We start from the raw sequence: 21,230 nt of genomic DNA on the forward strand, positions 1-21,230 counted from the left end.
AGGCTACAGAAACAGTAGAAAGGCAGCTGGGGCTGCAGGCATGAAACCTAGTTGTGCTGGAGGAGAATTTCTTTAGTCTGTCATTCTCTTCTACTACAGGGTAGTTATTGCCTGCCACAAGTGAGTTCCTTGCTTTACTGCATGACAAGCAAGTGCAGGAATGAAAGATCTGGTGCTGGAAGAGGAAGTTTGTTTAGGAACATATTGGGCTAGCAGCAGGAAGATATCAAAAGAAGAGGTAGGTTAAAAGTTGGAAACCCCTTGGGCAGTCACATTGAGATATATGGAGAGAAGCTGAGAGAAATATTTGGTAAATAACAAACCAAGCGAACAATCCCTCTGGTGAGTGGTAGAGAAGCTCTGAGGCCGGCAAGGACATAGTTAAAATATTCTGTTAAAATAGCGTGGTAAGTAATCAATGTAGAAACCAAAATTGCTTGTTGGCAAACGTTGGAATAAGCGTGGGATAGTCAATATATTAAAAGACCAGTGGATGGCAGCATATTTTTACTACCAAAATAGGGGGTTGTCATGCCATATGTTTTGGCTGCAGCCCATATGCTGACTAGAACATCACATGTCCCAAGAATTAATCCCATGTTATGACTGATAAGCTAGCACCAGCTGCAAAGATTTGTGCTTTTTGTGTCATTTGTTTTTGCTGAGACAGCAGTGACCACTGCTGTAGCTGTCCCATGCTGAATGATCTGGGAAATGATCAGTGTGTTTTATAAGGATAGGAGTGAAAGGCGGAGATAAAAAGTAGAAGATAAAAGAATGTGGATAGCATCATGATCAAGCTGTATGCACCTTCTAAAAGTTTATAAAAATATTTCACGGAACAAAAACTCAGAAGGCTAGGTCTAAAGAATCCCTTTTAGAGCTTCTACTTCTGATATTTAGTGTGTTCTTAGTCTTAAAGTTATTGTTCTGGTTCTGCTACAAAGCTGATGATTTCTTCTCAAGTTAGGAATAAAAGTGTTAGACTGTAAAGAAAAAAAATCTCGAGATGTAAAATTCATATATGAAATGAAAAACTGAGTACCCATTCAAGCTATAACATACCACCCATCCAACCAAAAACCTGTGAGCCTGAAGTAGTCAAAGGAAAGATTTATTTGATAATTAAACTTCAGAAAAAACACATTATCCTTGCTCACCATGTTTATTCACTCTAAGTGAGAAAAAAACTTGGCAAGTCATAACAGATTTGACTTACTAACATACGTACTATCTTCCTTGTTTACATAAATTTCAAATGAGAAAAAAACGCTTTAAAAGAACAGTTTATAAATTCATTTGATAGAATAAACTTGTGAAAGTTGCAAGCCTGGAAAAACCTTTCCTTCTGTCTCATGTTTTCTGAAGCAAAACACTTAATGTAAAGCACACCTGACATCTGACTTGCATACACCTCACGGGTTTTCTATGTAGTCTTCACTAAAGTGTGCTTACTAAATGTTTCACTGTACCAGAGCATGAGTTCCTCCATCAGCTTCAAAGCCTGTGAACTAGATAGTCATTGTAAACAATGCTTCTATAAAAAGGACATCTCAAATACAAAAAGAAGAGGGCACTAGCAGTCAAGTTTCTTTGGGAGACATTACACTGCATTTGGTTCTGACACGTTTACAAAGAGCAGCGCGCAAAGAGCATGGTAACCATTTCAACTATTTGAAGCTCTTTAGTTTTTTAGAGCATTTGTAAAAACAGGTCTAATTATAACAAAGTGATATTTGCATAATTAAGTTTGAAACAAAGCCTTTCGTTGGTGATAAATGCACTAAGAACTGAAATATATTAAGACAAGCTATTCTGTTTGTCAACTTGTCAGATGTGTGCTGAAGCTTCCCCTTCTAATTACAAGATGTTTAGTACAGCACAATAGATATTATTTTAAAATTAACATAGAAGCTGGAATGTTTTTTCAATTGTAGCTCACTTCATCTGAGATGATTACCATGAGAAGACACGAAAAGGGAACAGGAACAAAAGCAGTGATTTATAGACGTTCTAATTTTTCACTTAGAAACTCTTCCACGCTATCTGTGTTCCACTTGAGGATGCTCAGTTCTTCTGCAATGTTCCCATTGTCGTCCAGCAGCTTTAGTACAGGGTCAGAACCACGCACATACTAAAGAAAGAAAGAAGCCAGTTACTCTGGGTTGGGAAATGTATTCTCCATTTTAAATCCCTCCCCAATTTATTTAAATCAGTTTAAGATGTCAAATCAAGAGTAGAAAAAAAGTCCAGAAGTGATACCATTAGTTTAAGAGCAGTAAACATTTACCTTAAGATCTGGAGCAGAGTTACTTGCCTTAAATAAAATGGGTAAAAAGCAGCTTCAGTTCAGATTTATGACTTTTTGACATTTAATGTCAAAGAGAGGAAAGTGGAAGAACAAGTCAAAAAAAGATGTGTGTTTCTGTCAAACATCTACTACTTGTTTTCCTTGGCCCACCACACAAACTAATGCATGTGCAGTGAGATAATGCCATAAACCGTATGTTGAACAAAGGTATTGTACTTCAACTGTTTTAAGTTACTAAATTTTGATTTTTGAATCAAACAGCTGAATGATTCTTTTAATCTAATCAATAGATTTTTTTTAACCACTTTAGAATTTTCTGGCCAATTTAACAGTGCAAAGTCTGCCTATAGGCTTAGCTAGTAACATAATACCTGTGAAAACTGAGCCCCCAAATACGTAATGCAAATAAAAGGTTTTAAGAGCACTGGAAGGATCTAGCCATTTAAGTTTATAGAAAACAGGAGTTCACTAGGAGTATTTTACTTTACCCTTTTACTGACCCAACCTAGTTGGTTTCACTTAATGAAGCTAGCAGCACCTCTAATCAGTTTTCCAAAATTCTTGTAAAATAAATACCAGGCCAATTTGCACATTTTTTTCCTGTTAACGTTCCATACGAATTGTAGGCTATGCTGCTTTGATGTTCAATGCAGCTACAGAGTTTAAAATAAAAATGAAACATTCATACATGCAGAAGGAGAGAATGGTTTTGAAAGAAACCGGAGGGCACACAGACATGAATACATGAGACAGAGAGGAAATCTGTTTTAGATGGAATCTGCTGCTGAGAAGACAAATCACTTATTGCAGCCATGCGTAAGTATGAAGAGACTCCAGATGGTGCCATTTGGTGAAGAGAGATGGGAGCACAAGGATGTGAGAATCGAGATGTGTATCTGTGAAGTATGCTGGAAGTTCACGTAGGATTTCAAGAGGAAGTTTTACACTAGATCTTCAAAAAAATTGCTTGAGCTTAAGGCAGTGCAGCTTATGCGATGTTGCCTATGCACCAGTCATAAAAAACACCATTCATTATATGCAGTGGTCTAAAGCTGGATGTTTGAAGACTAAAGAATCAAAGACATACTGAGGAAGATCTGAGAAAAAGGAGAAAACTAAAAATCTCTGAATGTATGGAAATGGCAGCTCCATTAGAAGATGAGGGAAGAACAGAATGAGGAAAAAAGGAACTGAAAGTATGGCAGAACAAGCTCAACTGAACACAAGATATCCACAGTCAGGTCAGAACACAAGCATTCCTCACATTCTTTTAACATCTGTTTTTACTTAAGGGTTCCAGTATACCTTTTCTTGGATTTAAACAAACAACCCTGAAAAAGCCCCACTGACAACAAATAATTGGTACCAGTTACTTAGCAATAAGCCAATTAGTGCTAGCAGCAGAAACTTGTAAAGATTTATACTGGCAAGACAAATATACATCCCCTCCTGAAGGATGATTTGATCAGCAAATAAGGAACACAAAAGGTCTGTTTCTACTAAGTTTAATTCTTCTTAGTATACGTCCCTCCTCCCCACGCCCCAAACAACAAAAAACTTAGGTTACTACTTACCTTGATTTGCAGTCCCCTGAAGAGTTTTGGCTTATCACTCCTGACAAAAGCTAGGGTTTGGAGAAATGAAATAAAGAGAATCAAACTTTTCCACCTACATGGAGTAAGTTTATATTCAAACTAGTATTCCCTTAAGTATTTCTTTTGGAATGAGGCTTTAGAAGGTAATTTCTAATGGTAAAATTCTCAATATCCTCACAAAACTAGTAACACTAACATTATGCCCAAGGAAAACCCTAATTTGGCTAGTATTCCAAACTAGCTTCATATTCGCTTGAAATTTCATTGAACGTTACTGCGAACATTAAATTAAAAAAATAAATTTATCTGCATGTACAACTGACAGTCTTCACCAGCCCAGCCCATGTATATGCAGATGAGAGGGAAACTTAGTGTAATCAAAATCTGGCTGAAGCTTTGTGAGGGAGGCTAAATATGAAACAAACACCATCAGCAGACTGCACACAAGCTGCAGCAGTGTGTGTGAAAGGGCACGGAGGAAACTGTGGGCAGAGGTGTTATTCTTGCACACAAGAAGAATAATTTTGTCCTAGAGATCTCCAAGATTGCACGTTGAAAAACAGCAGGAATTCAAGAATAGAAAATAAGAGAAGCAGGTAACTCCTCTGCTCTTAAAGCTGATTGCCTTTAGGAATTTCAAGAGGGACTCTATGGCCTGTCATGTAGCTACATGGAGAGAAGTTCAGGTTTGAGCTGGCCTGCTGATGGACGAACTCTTCGCTTGAAGGGCTTATCAGCACTTGCTGTTGACAGCAGCACAGTTCCTGTATCCCTATGGCACAATGCCCTCCTTGGGGTAACGTTAACTTTAAAAATAATATTCACAACATGACTTATTTCAGGGCAAAGCATGAGCACAATCCTCTACTTCCAAACACTTTAGCCTAATGAATAGCTGAGTTCTAAAAATATTTCAAATTTATTTAGTCTTTATTTCTCCTTCTTACACTCCAGTTATGCTCCAGGCTGAATTTAGTATCTGTACTGACATCAAGTGGAGCCAGGACGCTCCCGTGGTATCTCAGCAGAGTCTCCCCAAGTGTGCACGCTGTCAGTATGGATTGACTCTTGCGGAGGTGCTGGCTGCATGTTAAGTTGATTTTTCAAGGTTAGACAACAATGAATCTCTCGTGAATTGCACAGCTTCCAGCTGGTGCATGAAGATGAGTGCAACCTCAGGACTGAATTCTCATGCTGCCTTGTGAAATGCAGTACTTTCCTCAATAATTGTAAAGATGTTCCCTGGCATCTTTATACCTCTCTTTATATTACTGAAGACAGTTACCTTAACATTTCCTCAGTATGTATATATGGTGACATTTATTTTCCTCCCTCTTCCACTGTGCTCCTGGTACAGATCAAAACCATATACTCTGCCTGCTGCACCAATCACTACACAGCATAAACATTTTTTTTTTTTAAAGGCACTATAAGCTCCTAGCTATAGTAGATGCCTGAAGGGGAAAAAAAGTTCTTTCTGTAGAACTGTACTCTGTCATGTTGCAAGCTGTACTCATAGAACAATTTCAAATAGCACTAAATAACCACTACTTGCTCATACACCAGAGTTCTGTTCTGATTAAACTCACAGACTCATTTTCAACTTCAGTGTTTCTCACGTCCTTTTGAGTTGTTAGTTGTCTTGGCTGTCATTAGTAGTAAACTGCAAAAAAAGCAGCAAAGATGTTTCTCAAGTCCACAGCAGACTGAACTATTCCACGGGGATTTTTCCCCACAGTTTTTTCAATTTAAATCTAAAGCTGACATCACTGTCTAGGACTTCATATGGAAAGGAGGTTTTAAGAAGCACTTAGTATATGGAATGTATTTAATTGCACAACTTACAGAGGAATGGCAAGATAGCACTGTAAAGTCGATAAAGTTTCAGAAGCAAATCTGGACTGTGAAACTCAATGATATTCAGGAATAGCCTTCAGGGGTTAACTCAGGTTACAGCACTTTAAGCTTTTAGCAGGTGTGAGGACTTGTTAATAGAGTGACAGATGAAAGCTCATTTGGACATGAGTGGCTGCTCCCTGGCTGCAGTGTCAGAGAGAACAAGCTCGCATGAAATGTGAACAGAATTAGGGGGAAGCAGAAAGTATTCTATAGTCTGTATTACATTTTGTCACTTTAAAAGCAGCTATTGCACACTCGTATCAATGTCAAATGTCTAAATCTTCTGAAAGCTGAAGCACTACAGAACGTTTTTCCTGAAATTTTAGACAGCTAGAACAAAATCATTTTCTGTTAATGGTGTATTTATTTCTAATGCTCATCATAGTGACTTTCTGTATTAGTCACTTGAATTTCTATGATGCAACAAAGAATAACACTCACTATATAAATAACTTAATTTCTATATTCTCGATTTTGGAAGCTAAATTGAGAAACTAGTACCCTGACGTGCATTAAAAATACAGATTACCTTGTCAAAAGCCTTTTTTTTTTCCTCTTTCACAAGATCATGCTCTAGGTTGAATACACAGACGCTGAATGGAACTGATGGGGTTAGGAAGTCAGAGGCAGCTACAGTGCACAGTGTGACATGCAGCTGCTTGCTTACCCTGTGACACAGCACACACGTACCACCTCCAGCACTGTCCCAAGAGTTTCCCCTCTCTATCCTGACATTAACATTATTGCTTCCTACGAGCCTATGTCTAAGGGCTACTTGCACACCTCTACACCACCATTTAATAGTTCGATGTTTAATACTAAAATCCTAGCTAACTACCAATTTTCCTCTCCCCATAGCAGCTTTACAAATAACACACTGCGGAGAAATAAGTATTTAATACAATCCATCCATGGGTGAGTAGGAAAGGCATTTTCCACTGATTTCTGTAAGATGAACTCTGAGCTTGGTGCCATGACACTATGTTTTGGTGAATTAAACACCAGACTAGAAGTCAAAGCTGTTCTACTGCCTGCTTTGCAACTGTCCTGTCACATAATGTTAAGAAAAATCACTTCACCTTGTGCTGTTATAAAACATGTGCAATACCAAAGCATATGCCTTCTGTTTGAAGGCAACCCTGAGGTGAGCCTACAGAGCAGCTATGATTGCCATCCAATCGACTACAACTAAAAGGTCACATTTCAGAGCACAAGACAGCCTACGAAGTTCTCCAAGGCTATCCTGTGCATGCACGAAAGGGAGAAAAGGATCAGGTAAGTATCAACATTTCAAAGCCTACCCAGTGCCACACCTTTTGCAAAGACAGGTGCTACCTACCACTGAACAGTGCTTGTAAAGACCTAAGGTCTGCCTGTCAATACACTACAACAGAAAAACCACCCTTTATTTTGAGAAAGTCTGTGAAAACTAGTCTGTTGGAAATAAGACCTAGAATCCTAAATGGAGATTACTGAAAAATTGAAGTATTGCTCGTGCCCAAACTGCAGGTCTATGTATATGCATGCACACACCTGTGTGCTCTCTCTGAGATAGGATGTACTGCAACAAAATTTTCCGACCCCAAAGGGGCACAACTCCACATCTCACCATACTAAGCTGCAGGTCTGTGCATTAGATAAATAAGTCTTAAAGTTTACGAAAAAAGAGTTGACTATCTACTTTTCTATAGTAAGGACATGATCCAGATTACCAAGGATCTCTACACAACACGTGTGGAATAATTCACAGTATTTAGTTTCCTGCTTTAGGAGAAAAGATCTGCTTGATCTGCAATTGGAAAAATACAAAATGATATTGGAGGAAAAAATTAAACTCAACTGTTAATATTGGAATGAGAGACAATATACATTAGCAGTAAAATTTCACACTAGTTTTCAAAAAAAACTATGCACATGGACAAGCACTTTTAACCTTGTCTATCTCCACACACATTGGAATAAATGTAATGGCCTCAAATCAGAAAGGCCTGGAGGAGATTTAAAAACTTACTGTCCTTGTCATATCGGTTTCAGATTTTAATGCTAGAAAAGCACAAGTCATAACTAGCCATTTCTTCAGCATCACATTGGCAATAAATAAGAGAAATATTACAAGTCTTTTAGTGATGCATTTAAATGTTTCACATCTTGAAATATTACCACTAGGAAGCACATGAGTTATTAGTATTTTTCAAAAGACTAATATTTTATCAAACCATGCTACTGCATGGTACTTTGTGCAACTTTGCAGTATATACAACTGATTTTAAAAATTCAAAATTAAGAAAGACTAAATGTGTTACAGGGAGTAACTGAAGCACGCTACTACTAACACACAAGATATGTAACACAAGAGTAGCAATGCTAGAGACATTACTAAATCTGAAGTATTGATTTAGTTTGTATGTTTGTAATCATCTTTTTTATAAAAGATTATGAGATTATGATAAAAAAATGCAGGTCTCCTACCACAACATCCTTCACTTCTTAGCAAGAGTTTTACTAACTTTTTTACAAAATGAAAGACTTAAGATGACTGGACCTTTCTAAAGTTCTTTGACCAGTATTTAAGAATTAGAGAGAAAAATAACCCGGAAATAAGTGGTCTTACATGAAAGTACAGCCCCATAACACATTGCATTTCATTCACTAAAAGAATCCCCTCACGCTTGCAGAACTTGAGCAGTACAACAGACCGCTTGCTGACTCTCTGAAGTGAGAGATCTAATGTAGTCGCATACTGCATGGTTCAAGGATGAAGGACTTGTTACATCTGCTGGGAGCACATTCATTGTGTAACTAAGGGAGTCATACAGAGAGGTGAGAATTATCCTCCTGATGAACAAAGAGAATGCCAAGATGTGAAAGAAATGGTCAATGAAAAAGAAAAACAGCCTACTACAGTTTTTGTTAAACATACTGGAAAGAACACAGGAGTCTAGACATTGTCATCTCTTATCTCTGTGAACAGAACAGCGCTGCCACTGAAAAGTCAACTTAAATACTCTAGGTTAGTCACTGGCCCACCTAATTTTGTGTTCTATTGCAGGGCCTTAGCTTTATGCATGTCATCCAAAAACTGTTACATTTTCTGTGTTAGCTGGTATAAGAAGATATTGCTTCACCTATGAATCTTGCCACTTATGTTTTCAGTTTTCTACTTTGGTGGAATGATAAATATTTAAGTGCTGGTTTATAAAGAACAATTTGAAAACATGTATAATATAGGAATTAATTTTACAGTACAGCATTTATAATGTGGCAATTTCTTTTTAAGGTAAACCCAACAGAAAAAAATATTTCAGTACAGAAACATTTCAGTAGGACACAATGTTGGCTGGAGTCAGACTATCACACTTACCTTTTCCTTCCAACCTATAGCTCAAAGAGCACTGACTGTTACAAATTCACATCCATAACAACAGCTGGGAATGTCTTTAAGTTTGCCACATTCGAATGGACATGGAGATAACGTGGTTAGCTGTACTAACACACAGTTTCCTTACACACCCTTCAGTAGTACAAGCCATTTAACCTGATCTTGTTTTGGTGTTTTAAAGAGTGGGAAACAGAAAGTATCTTTCCTCTAGCCTTGTGGTCAATTAACAGAACTGTGTATAGGTAGAGGTGGTAGGAGGAGAATCTAAAGCAGCATAACTTAAATTAATTGCAACCTGGTTTAAAATTCTTTTATTTCTTGTTCATCAATCAGCCTTCAAACGGGGTGATATTCATACTGGCCATGAAAGATGGAGATGCGCTTTTTGTGCATTTTTATTTCTAAAGCTAGATCAGTCTTTTTTCGTTATGTCCAACTGATATTAAGTACAGTATTAGGAACTTCATTACTGAAAAAAGCACTGCTGTCACCTAAGCTCTTTCCCCATTTATAACAAAATTCCAGGTTGAAATTTCTCACAGAGGTTTTTGCTGCAGCTTCCCCCCCCCCCCCACTGATGGTATTGATTTTCCTTCTACACTGCTGTATTCTATTCACTTTAGTTGATTGTCATTACCCACTGACAAAACAATTATACTGCAGGATCTGTGAAAAGAAAGTAGTTCCATAAGCACACTATATAATTTTATCTATCAATTACTGGAGACCAGTTCCATGAGTCTCAGGTCAATACAACTTTCCTGATGTAATATATGAAATTTATGACTACTCGTAGAAGCACTTAAAAGCACATTTTGTCATTCGGCTGTGACAGTATTTCACATTTTAAAGAACAGTATTGGCTTTTTACTTACCCTGGACTTGAGGGAACCTTCCCAATTTTCATCCACATACTTCTAGGACAGCTCCTGCGTAAAGCTGTAAAAATATATAGAAGCTGTTAGTAACGTTAAAAATACAACTTATTAGTTTATTTATTTATCAATTTGAGGATCAATATCAAATATTTAATCTATTTGTCTTTGAGGAGAGCATAAGGCTGGGCTAACCTTGATGCTTCACTTGGATGGCAATCACTACTCAGCTATGCAAAGTACTCAAATTCAATGTGATTAAAACCAAATTTCATTTCAATTCTTTATAATGTAGCATCTAAATTTAAACAAATATATTAATCTTGTATACTGCCACATTTTTAAACTTTTTTTTCTGCATCATGCAATTGATTCTACAGTTTGCTGCATCTTCAATATAAATTAGCAACAGATTTTTCCTGCTACTAAAAGAGAACTTCATTCTGTAAAGCCAGGCATTTAATAGAAATGGTTGTCAATTCTGTATTCCAAATCACATCCTTCTAACTGTGAAGCCCCTACTGCTTACAGGTTAACAGTTAAAAGTTCAGTTAATTTTTTTTTACTTCAATTCATTACATTCTGTATAAAATTAAGACCTCTGCTCTTATTTTAGAAGGTGCATTCATAACAAATGTGCAAGTTCAGACACGGAAAAACACAACTGTTCTGAAATGAAGTAAAATTCATATTTGATTTAAAATATGAACTGTGGATACATGTAACCGAAAATAAGCTTTCACTATGACATGTAATGAGTACCTTTCTGAAAAAGGAGTGACAAATCATAAAAGCAAACCAGACAACTGAAATCTCAAAGTAAGACAATTTTATTAAAACTTCACCACCCATCTGTGCAGGCACTATGGATGGTCAGGAGTACATCTGCATTTCAGAATACGGATCTTCTGAATTTAGGTTCAACTTGTTATTTGTTTAAATACACATGATTAGAACATGAAATACTCTAATCATTTGCAAGGAAATTACGACTTCTTGCCTGACCTGAACCAATCACTTATCATTACTTCCACAGGAAATGGAACTAAAAATACTACGTTGCATTATCTGTTTAGCACAGTATCCCAGGAATTCACTTAACTACATTCAAATTTTTCAAGTAAACATTAGATTTAAGATAAAAGCTTTGACTGTTAGAACCCAGTACTGCTATGAAACAAGACTTGAGAGATTAAAAATACCATTTATGAAGCTTATTTTTCACCCCAAAATAAATATTTTGATTTTAAAAAACACTGATAAAAATCTCAAATACCAACTTGCATAATTAACTTCCTCTGGACTTAAACCATGGAAGTCTGAAGATGGAGGAGTTACAAAGATGGAGAAAATGTTGAACAGTGAGATTCTGAATTTCACTTAACCTGTCTCCATTCATTATTCTTTTAAAAACATTTAATCAGCAATCTTAGATTCAGATGCTAGTTTGTATGTTCACTAAGGCACTGAACAATTACAGTGGTTCTGTATACTGACAGTTACTTTCTTTATGCTAATTCTTGATAGAAAAGTGCAATAAAGATAAAAGATAGACATTCTGTTAATTATTTTCTATATGTGCACAAAGAACTAAGTGCACCAAATGGTAACGTGAGCATTTTTCAGTTCTCATTACTGCAAATAATTCTTCCAGTTTATTTCTTCCTTTTAAACAGGGATTTCTACGGAAGCAAGATCACTGCAGGAATCTAAAATATATAGGACATTGTAATTACAAAATACTCCCACTTTGTAACTCCTATCCAATAACTGATAGAAATAAAGTTTAGCAAAGAAAACAGCTCAAGCACTGATGCTTATATTTTGAGCTTATAATTCTGCCGTAATTGAAGCCCAACTGTGCTGCTACAAAAAAGTTCAGATTCATGCTGGCACAAACAGCTGCTCTCTAGATGGCTAGACAAAAAAATAAAATAAAATAGACTTCATTTAGAACTCTAAACAAAGGTGTCTTTTGCAAGAAACGCAGGTTTATTTGCATCACTTAGAAAGCCCACAACAAAAAGAATACTTGTTCACATCTCCTACTGCTACTACCCCATCATGTCCAGAGCAGATGTCTGCCAGACTCCCTTGTGAAGGCATTTCCTGTGCTCAAGCATTCCCAAGAATGACATGTATCACTCAGTGCAGAGGCATACAAATATGACGAGTCAGTTCATTAAACAATGCTTAACTTGTAAGTTAGTTCATTTTAAAATAATGCTTCACTTGTTTTAGCGTTGATGAAAGTGAGTCTAGTACTGCAAGCAATGAAAGAAAGACTCTCTAAACTATTACTGGTGTCCATTTTGGCGTCTCAAATAAGTACTGTTATGATTTCCATGCTGACTCATGTCTGTATCTATAAAAATATCTTTGCTTTTTTTAAAGCATTCTAACAGGATGCTTTCGAAGGCTGCTGTGACAAAGACTGAACTTTTCCCTCATCTTTTACAAAGCTACAACTTGAGTTAAATTTCATTCAAAAGCTTTTTGTAAGCACATGAGTATCTTGTAATAGTTCACACTGATGTAATAAAGATGGCTCTTCACTGCTGAGAGGAGGGAAACCACACCATCATTAAGGCAGACTTGCCCAATAAAGGAAAGTGGTAATTATAACATAATAAAACACCACTTACATAACAACAGTGTTAGGTAAAAATATTTTGTAAAAATAGTTGTTCCATTAACACTAGTGGTCCAACTAAAATAGGTGTTTGATTAACAACAAGAAACCTTGACTTAGGTGAAAGAAAATAACATTTCTCCTGGTATTTGGAAGGGAATTGAAGTAATTTCTACAAGACAAAGTTCCTGCAGTGGTTCATTTATCAATAGGTACTGTATCATAATCACAATTACTCAGAGTAAAAACTGCACAAAAGAAAAGTTACGTTCCTGCTATGCAGCTGCCATAGAACTGTTGGTGTTTACAACCAAATAGTAAATCAAATCAAATAGAACTGAAAAAATTGTACTTAACAGAAGCTGCTCCTTGATCATCATAACATGGTGTTACAGCATAAGTGACAACAAAGTTTTGTAAAATACATTACGTCATTATAAGTATTTGTTCTCCTGAGAAATGAGGTCACAAAGAGGAGAGACTTCGGTGCAAGTTTCTTCTGGTCTCTCTTAAACTCTTGTAACTACCAGTTCACTTTTATTTTTTACTAGAAAATTCAATTAGTTAAAATAAAGGACTATACACCAACATATAAAGTATTTTACCTTCTACGAGGGAGGGAACTCAGGATATTTTTATGGACAGTTGGAAGTTTTCAAAATTACTCTAGTCTTCCCCTTGCCTCAAGACAGAAAATTGACAAGAATCTGTGGGTTAAGAGAGCAGCAGCCAGAAAGTCTCACTGCAGGAACATTATGAATTAATGTTCTGTAATGCAGAAAGCCATTAAAGTCATTGCTACACAAAGATCATTTTGAAATGTCGTCATAGGTAAATTTAGCTACAAAGAGACTCCTCTCATTCACAACTTATTATCATATGAATGAAATGCCTAACTAAATAACAGCTTGGAAACAAAGAATCAAATAGTCAAAAAAGTGTTATATAGGACTTACTGCTATTCCTGTGACTAGGGGTATATAGTACAGTGTGCGTGTGTCTGTGTGTGTATTTTTTATATATATATATGTATATATATATATAAAATATAGGCATATTCCTCTGAACACATCTGTTCTTCTGAAGCAGAATCTAAGTTCTCATTTATTTGTAGGAAAAGAAATTGCAATTGAAATTCCAAAGGATAAAGAAATCATGAATGTTTAAACACTGAAATAAGTCACTAAGAAAGACTGCAGAATCTTTATCCTTGGAAGTCTTCAAAACTTAACCAGGAAAGTCTCTGAGCACTGCTTTAGGTTGGATAGTCAGTTTTTTCTTCTTTTCTGTATATACATATCATAGTTGTACATTATTATTATGACTAACTTCAGCATACAGAAAATGTGTTTTCCACCTAAGATTTCAGTTTTGGTGCTAAACAAGCTCCTCTATGCAGTATTGTGTAAACATTTCTGTACTTTCCAACCAACAACCCAAAAGCCCACAAAACTTCTCTTCCCACCAGATCATGATTGTTAACTTTGCTCTCTGAAAGGGTCTCGTGCAAGGCCAGGTAAACAAGAAATCTGAAACAAAGGTGTGAGAGAGAAAACGTAGAAGTTGAACAATGAGCAGTTACATAAATTTAGACCTCTGCAGAGCTACAGCGGAGGCACAAAGGCAAAGTGGAATAGAGGATAAGGGTGCCAGAAGAAGGGCTCCTATATACAGGTGTCTACTTGAACCTAGTAAATAGGTAACATTAAAAAGTAGATAGAGAACAGTTTTTAAGCTCCAACTTTGAAATATGCTGTTTAACTTTGCTACATAACTATCTACTTGCCTCTAGAAGTAAAATCCCTAAACATCCCTTTTATTGTTGAGAATCTCTGCTTTTATTAGAACAGAAAGCATCTTAAGAGAGCTGCAAAGAAAACATTGAGAACAGAAATCAACAACTATTTATTTGACTTTGTGCAATTAATTTATTTGGAAACTGCACTTTTTGAAGTTGTTTCAACAAATGTGGAGTCAATCATTTTATCTAGATGGGTACCCAGATGAAGCAGGTCAGACTTAATTAGCTAAGCTTATACCATTTGTCAGCACAGATGCACATTAACAATCGTAACCCACATTTAGCAAATCAACCTTTATTGTTTCCCTCACATCACCTTTTTCACTGGTAAGTCTATAAAGAGCTCTCCCATCAGTAAGGCTTTCCTGCTACAGATAGATGGATGCCTTTAATCTTAGTTTGTCTGAAGAAATGAACCTTCGGTGGAAGTGAGCCAAACAAAAGAAGGTAAGTTTCTCTCAGGCATAATAATCCATTTTAAGTTTCAGAAATATCTTAGTTATGTATATTGTTATATCTAGTAGACGTTGGGCAAAAAATAATATTGAAAAGTATGTGCATATTTCAAAGGTATGCACAAAGACTACTGTATCAACGTGTACCTTGTTTTACAGTGGAATCACACACTAGAAGTAGCAACATGGGTAACACATCTCCTATGCACCTGAAGTAACAGTTTTCTGTCTGTGCCATACATTTTAGTGTCTGAAACTTCCTGTCCAACTTTTGCTTACAGCTGATGTAAGCCAGCAAACTGCACAGCATTACACTATTAGAAATACTTAACAATAGAAATTTAAAGTGCTAAGTTCAAGGTGTTAGCGTGCAAAATATATTTCAAAGCTCTGTTTACAAATATTAATGACTTTTAAGGTTTGTGGCAATCCTGCACAATGCAACTATGACATTTAATGGATTGTAGGTTTTATCCCAGTGTTAATTCTTAAAATCAAGTTGGATTTTGACACACATTCTTGAGATAAATCTAAGATTACAATATACAATTAATGGAATACGCTTATAGCTACATTTGAAATGATCACACAGCATAAGCGAAGCTGCAGATGGAGTGCAGCTATTTTCAGCTACTGCAAAATATGGACAATCTCTCCTGCTACTACAATTTCACGCACAGTTAGCTTCACCTCCATTTCATCCTTCTGTGTTTTACACACCAGCAGTACTCTGCATCTGACAGACTGAGGCTTAAAACTTGCAGCTAAAGCAATACTGTTTAAGCTAGCTTCTGAATTAGTCTGCAGCCAAATACAAAATCTCTAGAAGTAGAGAAAATAACCAAAAGAATTTTTCCATTTTACCTACAGTAAAGTTATGAAGCAATGAAAATATTTCATTGGACAGATGGCAGCAGAAATTAAGGCGTAGTGGGAAACAGGGGCACCTCGCAGGTATTTCCAGCACTGTCAATTCACAGAATACTGGACCAGTAACAAAATGAGGATTAATAAACATCTGTCGAGGATATAAAAGAATCAAACCCCACAAACATACCTCACACAGGGTTGCCCTGATGCTACTCAGCACGAGGTATTTTAGGACTGGGCATAGATACTTCGCAGTGATGCTGCATAAAGATTCTCAGATACACATGCTATCCCTCCTTATCTTTAATTTTAAATTCTTACTTAAAACACAGGTGCAAGTCATGCAATGAAGTAATTTTTTTTTTTTTTGATTTCTAACCTTTGCCACATACTTTTAAGGAGAATTAACTGCGTATCCTAAAGTCTGTCCTAGAATATATCTAATAGCATGCACGTCTGTCTTTAACACGGACAATCAGCATGCTGCCACATGATGGTAATAAATATCTGCTCACATAATGAACAAGCTAGGTCATGTACTGGAATCATGGTTCAGAAAAAAGGTTCATCTGTTCTGAGGATATTCAAGCACGTAGCCACAGCACTAACAAAAGCCAGAGCACCACTGCTCTGGATCTCAGCAACATATGAGGTTGCTAATAGCCAGATATCTTACATCTAGATGCACGTTTTTAGTGTAAGATTAACAAACTTCTTCATGCAGAAAGGTGAGGAAAAACACTTTCAAGATTTTTTAACATCTGTTCACTCTTAACTATCAAATTTCTGGTAGAATAAAGATTTAAGAGTAAAATCGTAAGCCCAGATACAGACACCTGTGGCAAGCAGCAGTACGTTAAACCACGAGTCAATCCAAAATATGATGATTCTGAATATAATCCGTTTAGATATTAATATTCGTGCTCAAAACTTCCAATACTAATTTTCCACTGGCTGGTCTTCAGGGGCATTTACTCTGTACAAGTTTCAAAAATGCAGTAAATATGAACAATAGATTTTCAAACAGTGGCTGTGCATGAATGTAATCATATAAAGAATTCCACGCTCTGAAATAGTGTTCAAAAGAACGTTAGAAAAGATGCTGTGTTTTAGCACTCGACCATAATGATAGAACAATCCAATATTTCTATTCAGCAGCAAATTACTCATGTTTGCAACAAAGCACAAGCAAAAAAATATGAAACTGAGTAACCCAACACAAATAGATTAGGAAAAGCAAACTTAGATTATACCATCTCTAGGCTCCTGTGAATACCCAACAGATTCCAGCTCACTGTGAAGGAATATCTCAAGCAACCTTGAGATTCCTTCCAGCCTTAAGGTTTTTGTTCTACTACATTCGGCATGACTAACATGGAAAAAGTTTTGAGACTGCAAATTTTTTTAATGTAAAGCCCTGATCACAAAACAGCACTTGATTAGTCTTACACAAAAGTGTGATTATCCACAAAGTGTGAAATCTAGGTCTGATTCGGGATAATGAGAAAAATATCTATCAATTTAAATTCTCTTCTTATTTTGATCCAACTTGGATTTTAATGCAATAATGTTTACAATACAAAGTAAGTCACGTCTTTGAATAAATTACTAATAAATTAAGACGGATTTCTATCCTCGGAACTCACGTTGACAGAAATGCAATATACCTCCTCTACTTTATTTCCCCAACAAACGACAACACAAGTTATTCTGATCCAGAGGTTCTTGTGATGTATTTTACATAGACTGGAAGAATGTTATACAACTGTTTACATAAGCTGTAGGAACATTACCTGAACAAATAAAAGCACCTGCTTCTCTTGTGAGGACAGGAAGCCTTGCTGCTGCCACCACTACTGTTACTGGTTGCGGTACACAACCACAGCGCAGTTGCAGACTATTTCCTATTTCTACATTCCTTTTTAGTACATTTCATTAGATTTTATTTGCAGAGTTTTCAGCTTTGTATGCGTGTGCATGCATAGATACATACATACATATTTATAAGAACAGAAGCATTCTCCAGAAATTAAACTTTCCTCAAATCTCAAAACACTTGCTTCTTGGTATTTAATGCATCTAAACATGGTAATCAGTGATTTTGTTCAAAATCGTAGGCACAGACTTATTTTTTTAGTATTATGTTGAATTTAATTGACAGAAGAAGCCTGCTAGATTAATTCCATGTTGTCAGTTATTTAGCTATCTCCTAGCCATTAAAAATAATTTCAGCATCTCTTCTCCTTGAGATCTCTACTTTCCAGCTGATTGTTGTTCTATGCATTCTAGAGCATCCTTAAATTAAAACGTATCTAAAAGCGTGCATTCTTTTCAAGAGTTCTATAAAAATTGATTCTTGTTCAACACCTTAGGCAAGATAGCTATTTACATACCCCAGTTACAATAGAGGTCTTGCTTTAGCCTTTCTGATTGAAGTACAGCACGCACTCTTGAGCGTTCATCCCAATCTTTCTGTTCTAACCAGTGCAGCAGCTCAGCAGTCCTGTTTCTGTCAGGTTCCTGCCCGTGCAGGAGCTGACCTTGACCTGGTGGCTGCAGCAGCCTCTTGTTCCTGGGGACTGAACGGAACAGTCCTGACCACCATACTGCTTATGTGTCAAAGACCAAACAATAACCGTGATCAGCAGTTCCAGTCTCCTCCTCTATTTTTGTCCTCTCCAAATCCCATACATCTTTCAATTCAAAGAAGCTGGATGCAGCTCCCAGTAGTTACTTTGCAAATAGAAATGGGCTGTTGGAGAACCAAAGGTTCCCCTGCTCAGACTGGGATGTTACTGTAGGGCAGTATGGCAAGTCTGAAAATCTACACCATACGTATGTTGCATTTTCCTCTTCAGATTATAATCGAGATTCTCATATATTTAAAAATTTAAAAAAAAAAACAAACATTTTTGTGTTAAATTATTCTACAAAGGATTTAGTCTAGAACCCACCTTTCTGGTTTCCAGCTGAGCTTCTTCGTGGCAGCACTGCCTGCAGAACGGATCCAACTGATTTAGATTGAACTGCCCAAGAAGGTTGCAAGAACTGCAGAGCAAGTTACTGGAGAAGCCCAGTTCTCTGCAGGCTTCTGATGACAACTGTGCTCCATACACATTTACCTGAAAATCAATACAACGTTATACTTTAGTATGAAATTAATTGTTTTAAAGAGGAAGCTTTTAAGTCCTTTAACAAGTAGAAAGAACAATTAAGTCTCTGGTTACCATTTTATAACACCACCTCACAGTCTGTTCGTAAGTGCAAACCACCACCTTATTTTGAGAAACGTTCTTAAAACTAACAGTGACCTCTAGCCATCATTCACAACGTGTGTGTTCCAAGGTATCAGACCTGCCGCTTTCATGGACGCTTCTACAACTCTAGGGTCTTTCCATTGCTAGCTCCAAAGAAAGAACAGTAGAAAAAAACATAGGAAATCAACTGAAATCCACACGGGTACACTTCTCTAACACATGTTTTGCAAAACAACCTCAGTCGATTTCCTACCACTGAAAACACACTTGGAAAAAAAATATAACAGCCAAGCCTGGGAAAAGCTCAAGCAGGGAGTGAGGAAGCAGACCAAACTGCTCAACAACGCACACAAGTAGGGTTTTAATTTCATTTTTGTATTATTACAGGAAAAATCACATACCAAAAGTGAAAGTGTAGATAAAAGCCTGCAATTCTGATCTACCAACAGTCAATTAACATAGGTGAGTCAATTACATGGTTTCTGCGTAGGACACCAGTTCTGTTTTTTGTGAGCAGCCAAAACAACCTTACCAACTATCCCAGCACTTAAGTAATATATTTGGCTTTTGCTTTCGCATTCTCACTTCCCTGCCCAGGGACTTATCGCAGCCTTGCTTAAAGCCTTTCCTTCCAGCTGCACGCTGGGAAGAGAGAAAAGGGAGGAAGGGAACTGAGCGAGGCACGCTGCCCAGATGCTTCTCAGTCTGCAAGAACGACCTTGGGCAAAAAAAACAAGGGATCAAACTCCAACAAAAGGATCTGCAGGCATCCCTGTGTTCAGAGAACTGTAAGAGGTTATCAACAAACTGGAGCGGATGAGAACACAGAAAGAGTCAAAAGAATTATGCTGGCCCAATAGAAAATTACAGAAGAAACCTTACATTTCCTCATTCAGCAAATTGGTCTTGTCTTCATTCACCCACAGTGTAACATACATACAACACACCCAAGCTAAGGTAGAGAGAAAAGCCACTTCCTGCCCTCAAGCGGCCATCCCAGAGCCAAAGCACAGACATGGCACTGACGTGACAGCAAATTTTAAGGATTAGGATGAAAAATATACAGGTGCCGCATTACTCTGTTTCTATGTATTTGCTAAAAAAAAAAAAAATGTATGGAAAAGCATAAAATACAGAAAATGACTTGGAAATTATTATTCTACTTTGACAGCCAAAAAGCTCTCGTTCTTTTTCCTACAGGACACTGACAAAGTCAGGCGCACACATGACAGGAGGAAAGCAAACACGGGTCCCGATTGCACCGGGCAAGAAGGAAGCTGCTGGGCGTCCCGGCTATTTCTGTTTATGTTTCAGCCCCCCCCGTTACCGCACCGCGCTGTAACAACACCGCTAACTGTAACGGAATTCTCTCCGGGGCCGGAAAACAACAGACACAAGCTGCCCTGACGGCAGTTCTTAGAACCCAACCCGCCAACGGGCCACGCCCCACCTCCCACGCCGGGAGCCGAAGCGGGGAGCGCCCCGGGGCACCGAAACGGCGAAAGCCCCGAGGCGGAGCAGCCCCGGCCGCAGCCACCCGCCGAGGAGCGGGCAGGGAGGCCCCGGCGGGTCCCGGAGCCGCGCCCCCCCCCGCTCACCGCCTGCAGCCCCAGCAACAGCCCGAGCCAGCCCCGCTCCGCCGCCGCCGCCGCCATCTTGGAGCCCGCCCGCTCCTGCCAGCGTCGCCGGGGGCCCGCCGCAGGACCCCAGCCGGTGCGGGTGTCCGGAGCGCTGCCTGATGGGGAAAGGAGGGGGCTTGGCGGCATGGCGGGGAGAAACAGCTCAGCCGGCGGCTCTGCGAGGAGGCGGCGTCCCGGCCGGCTCGGTGTGCTCAGAGCCGCGCTTCCCCGCGGGGTACACGAGGCGATCTTCCCATCCCTAGCCCGGCACCGAGCGGGCAGCCCTAAATCCGGGTCCTTTCCCCTTCCGGAAAGCTGCAGCCAACCGGTGCACAGGTCCCTAGCGCCGGTGATTGACAGCCGGCTCGCCCAATAGCATTGCTCTTTCCCGGAGTACAGCTCTACCCGCGCCCAATGCGAACCGAGCGGGCGGGCGGGACCTCACGAGACCCCTCCCAGCCGCGAAGCCCCGCGTGCAGGCGGGACCGCGCTGAGCCGGGCGCTCGGACAGGGCGGAGCCACCCTCTGCCCGGTGGG

The 21,230-nt window shown here is 38.3% G+C and overlaps 1 protein-coding gene across 1 annotated transcript; it reads right to left on the bottom strand.

The window, feature by feature from the left end:
* Positions 1 to 1,098: 1,098 nt before the first annotated feature.
* SELENOF (selenoprotein F) lies at positions 1,099 to 20,995 on the bottom strand. The gene is made up of 5 exons (XM_080603032.1): positions 20,673 to 20,995; positions 18,772 to 18,939; positions 10,060 to 10,123; positions 3,886 to 3,935; positions 1,099 to 2,134 (listed from the first exon to the last, which is right to left on the bottom strand). Exons 1-5 carry the CDS (start codon positions 20,838 to 20,840, stop codon positions 2,003 to 2,005), a joined length of 582 nt encoding a protein of 193 aa, XP_080459158.1. The 5' UTR covers positions 20,841 to 20,995; the 3' UTR covers positions 1,099 to 2,002.
* Positions 20,996 to 21,230: the final 235 nt, after the last annotated feature.

Source organism: Anser brachyrhynchus, assembly GCF_964034855.1.
Source record: "Anser brachyrhynchus genome assembly, chromosome: 8".
Lineage (NCBI taxonomy): Eukaryota > Metazoa > Chordata > Aves > Anseriformes > Anatidae > Anser > Anser brachyrhynchus.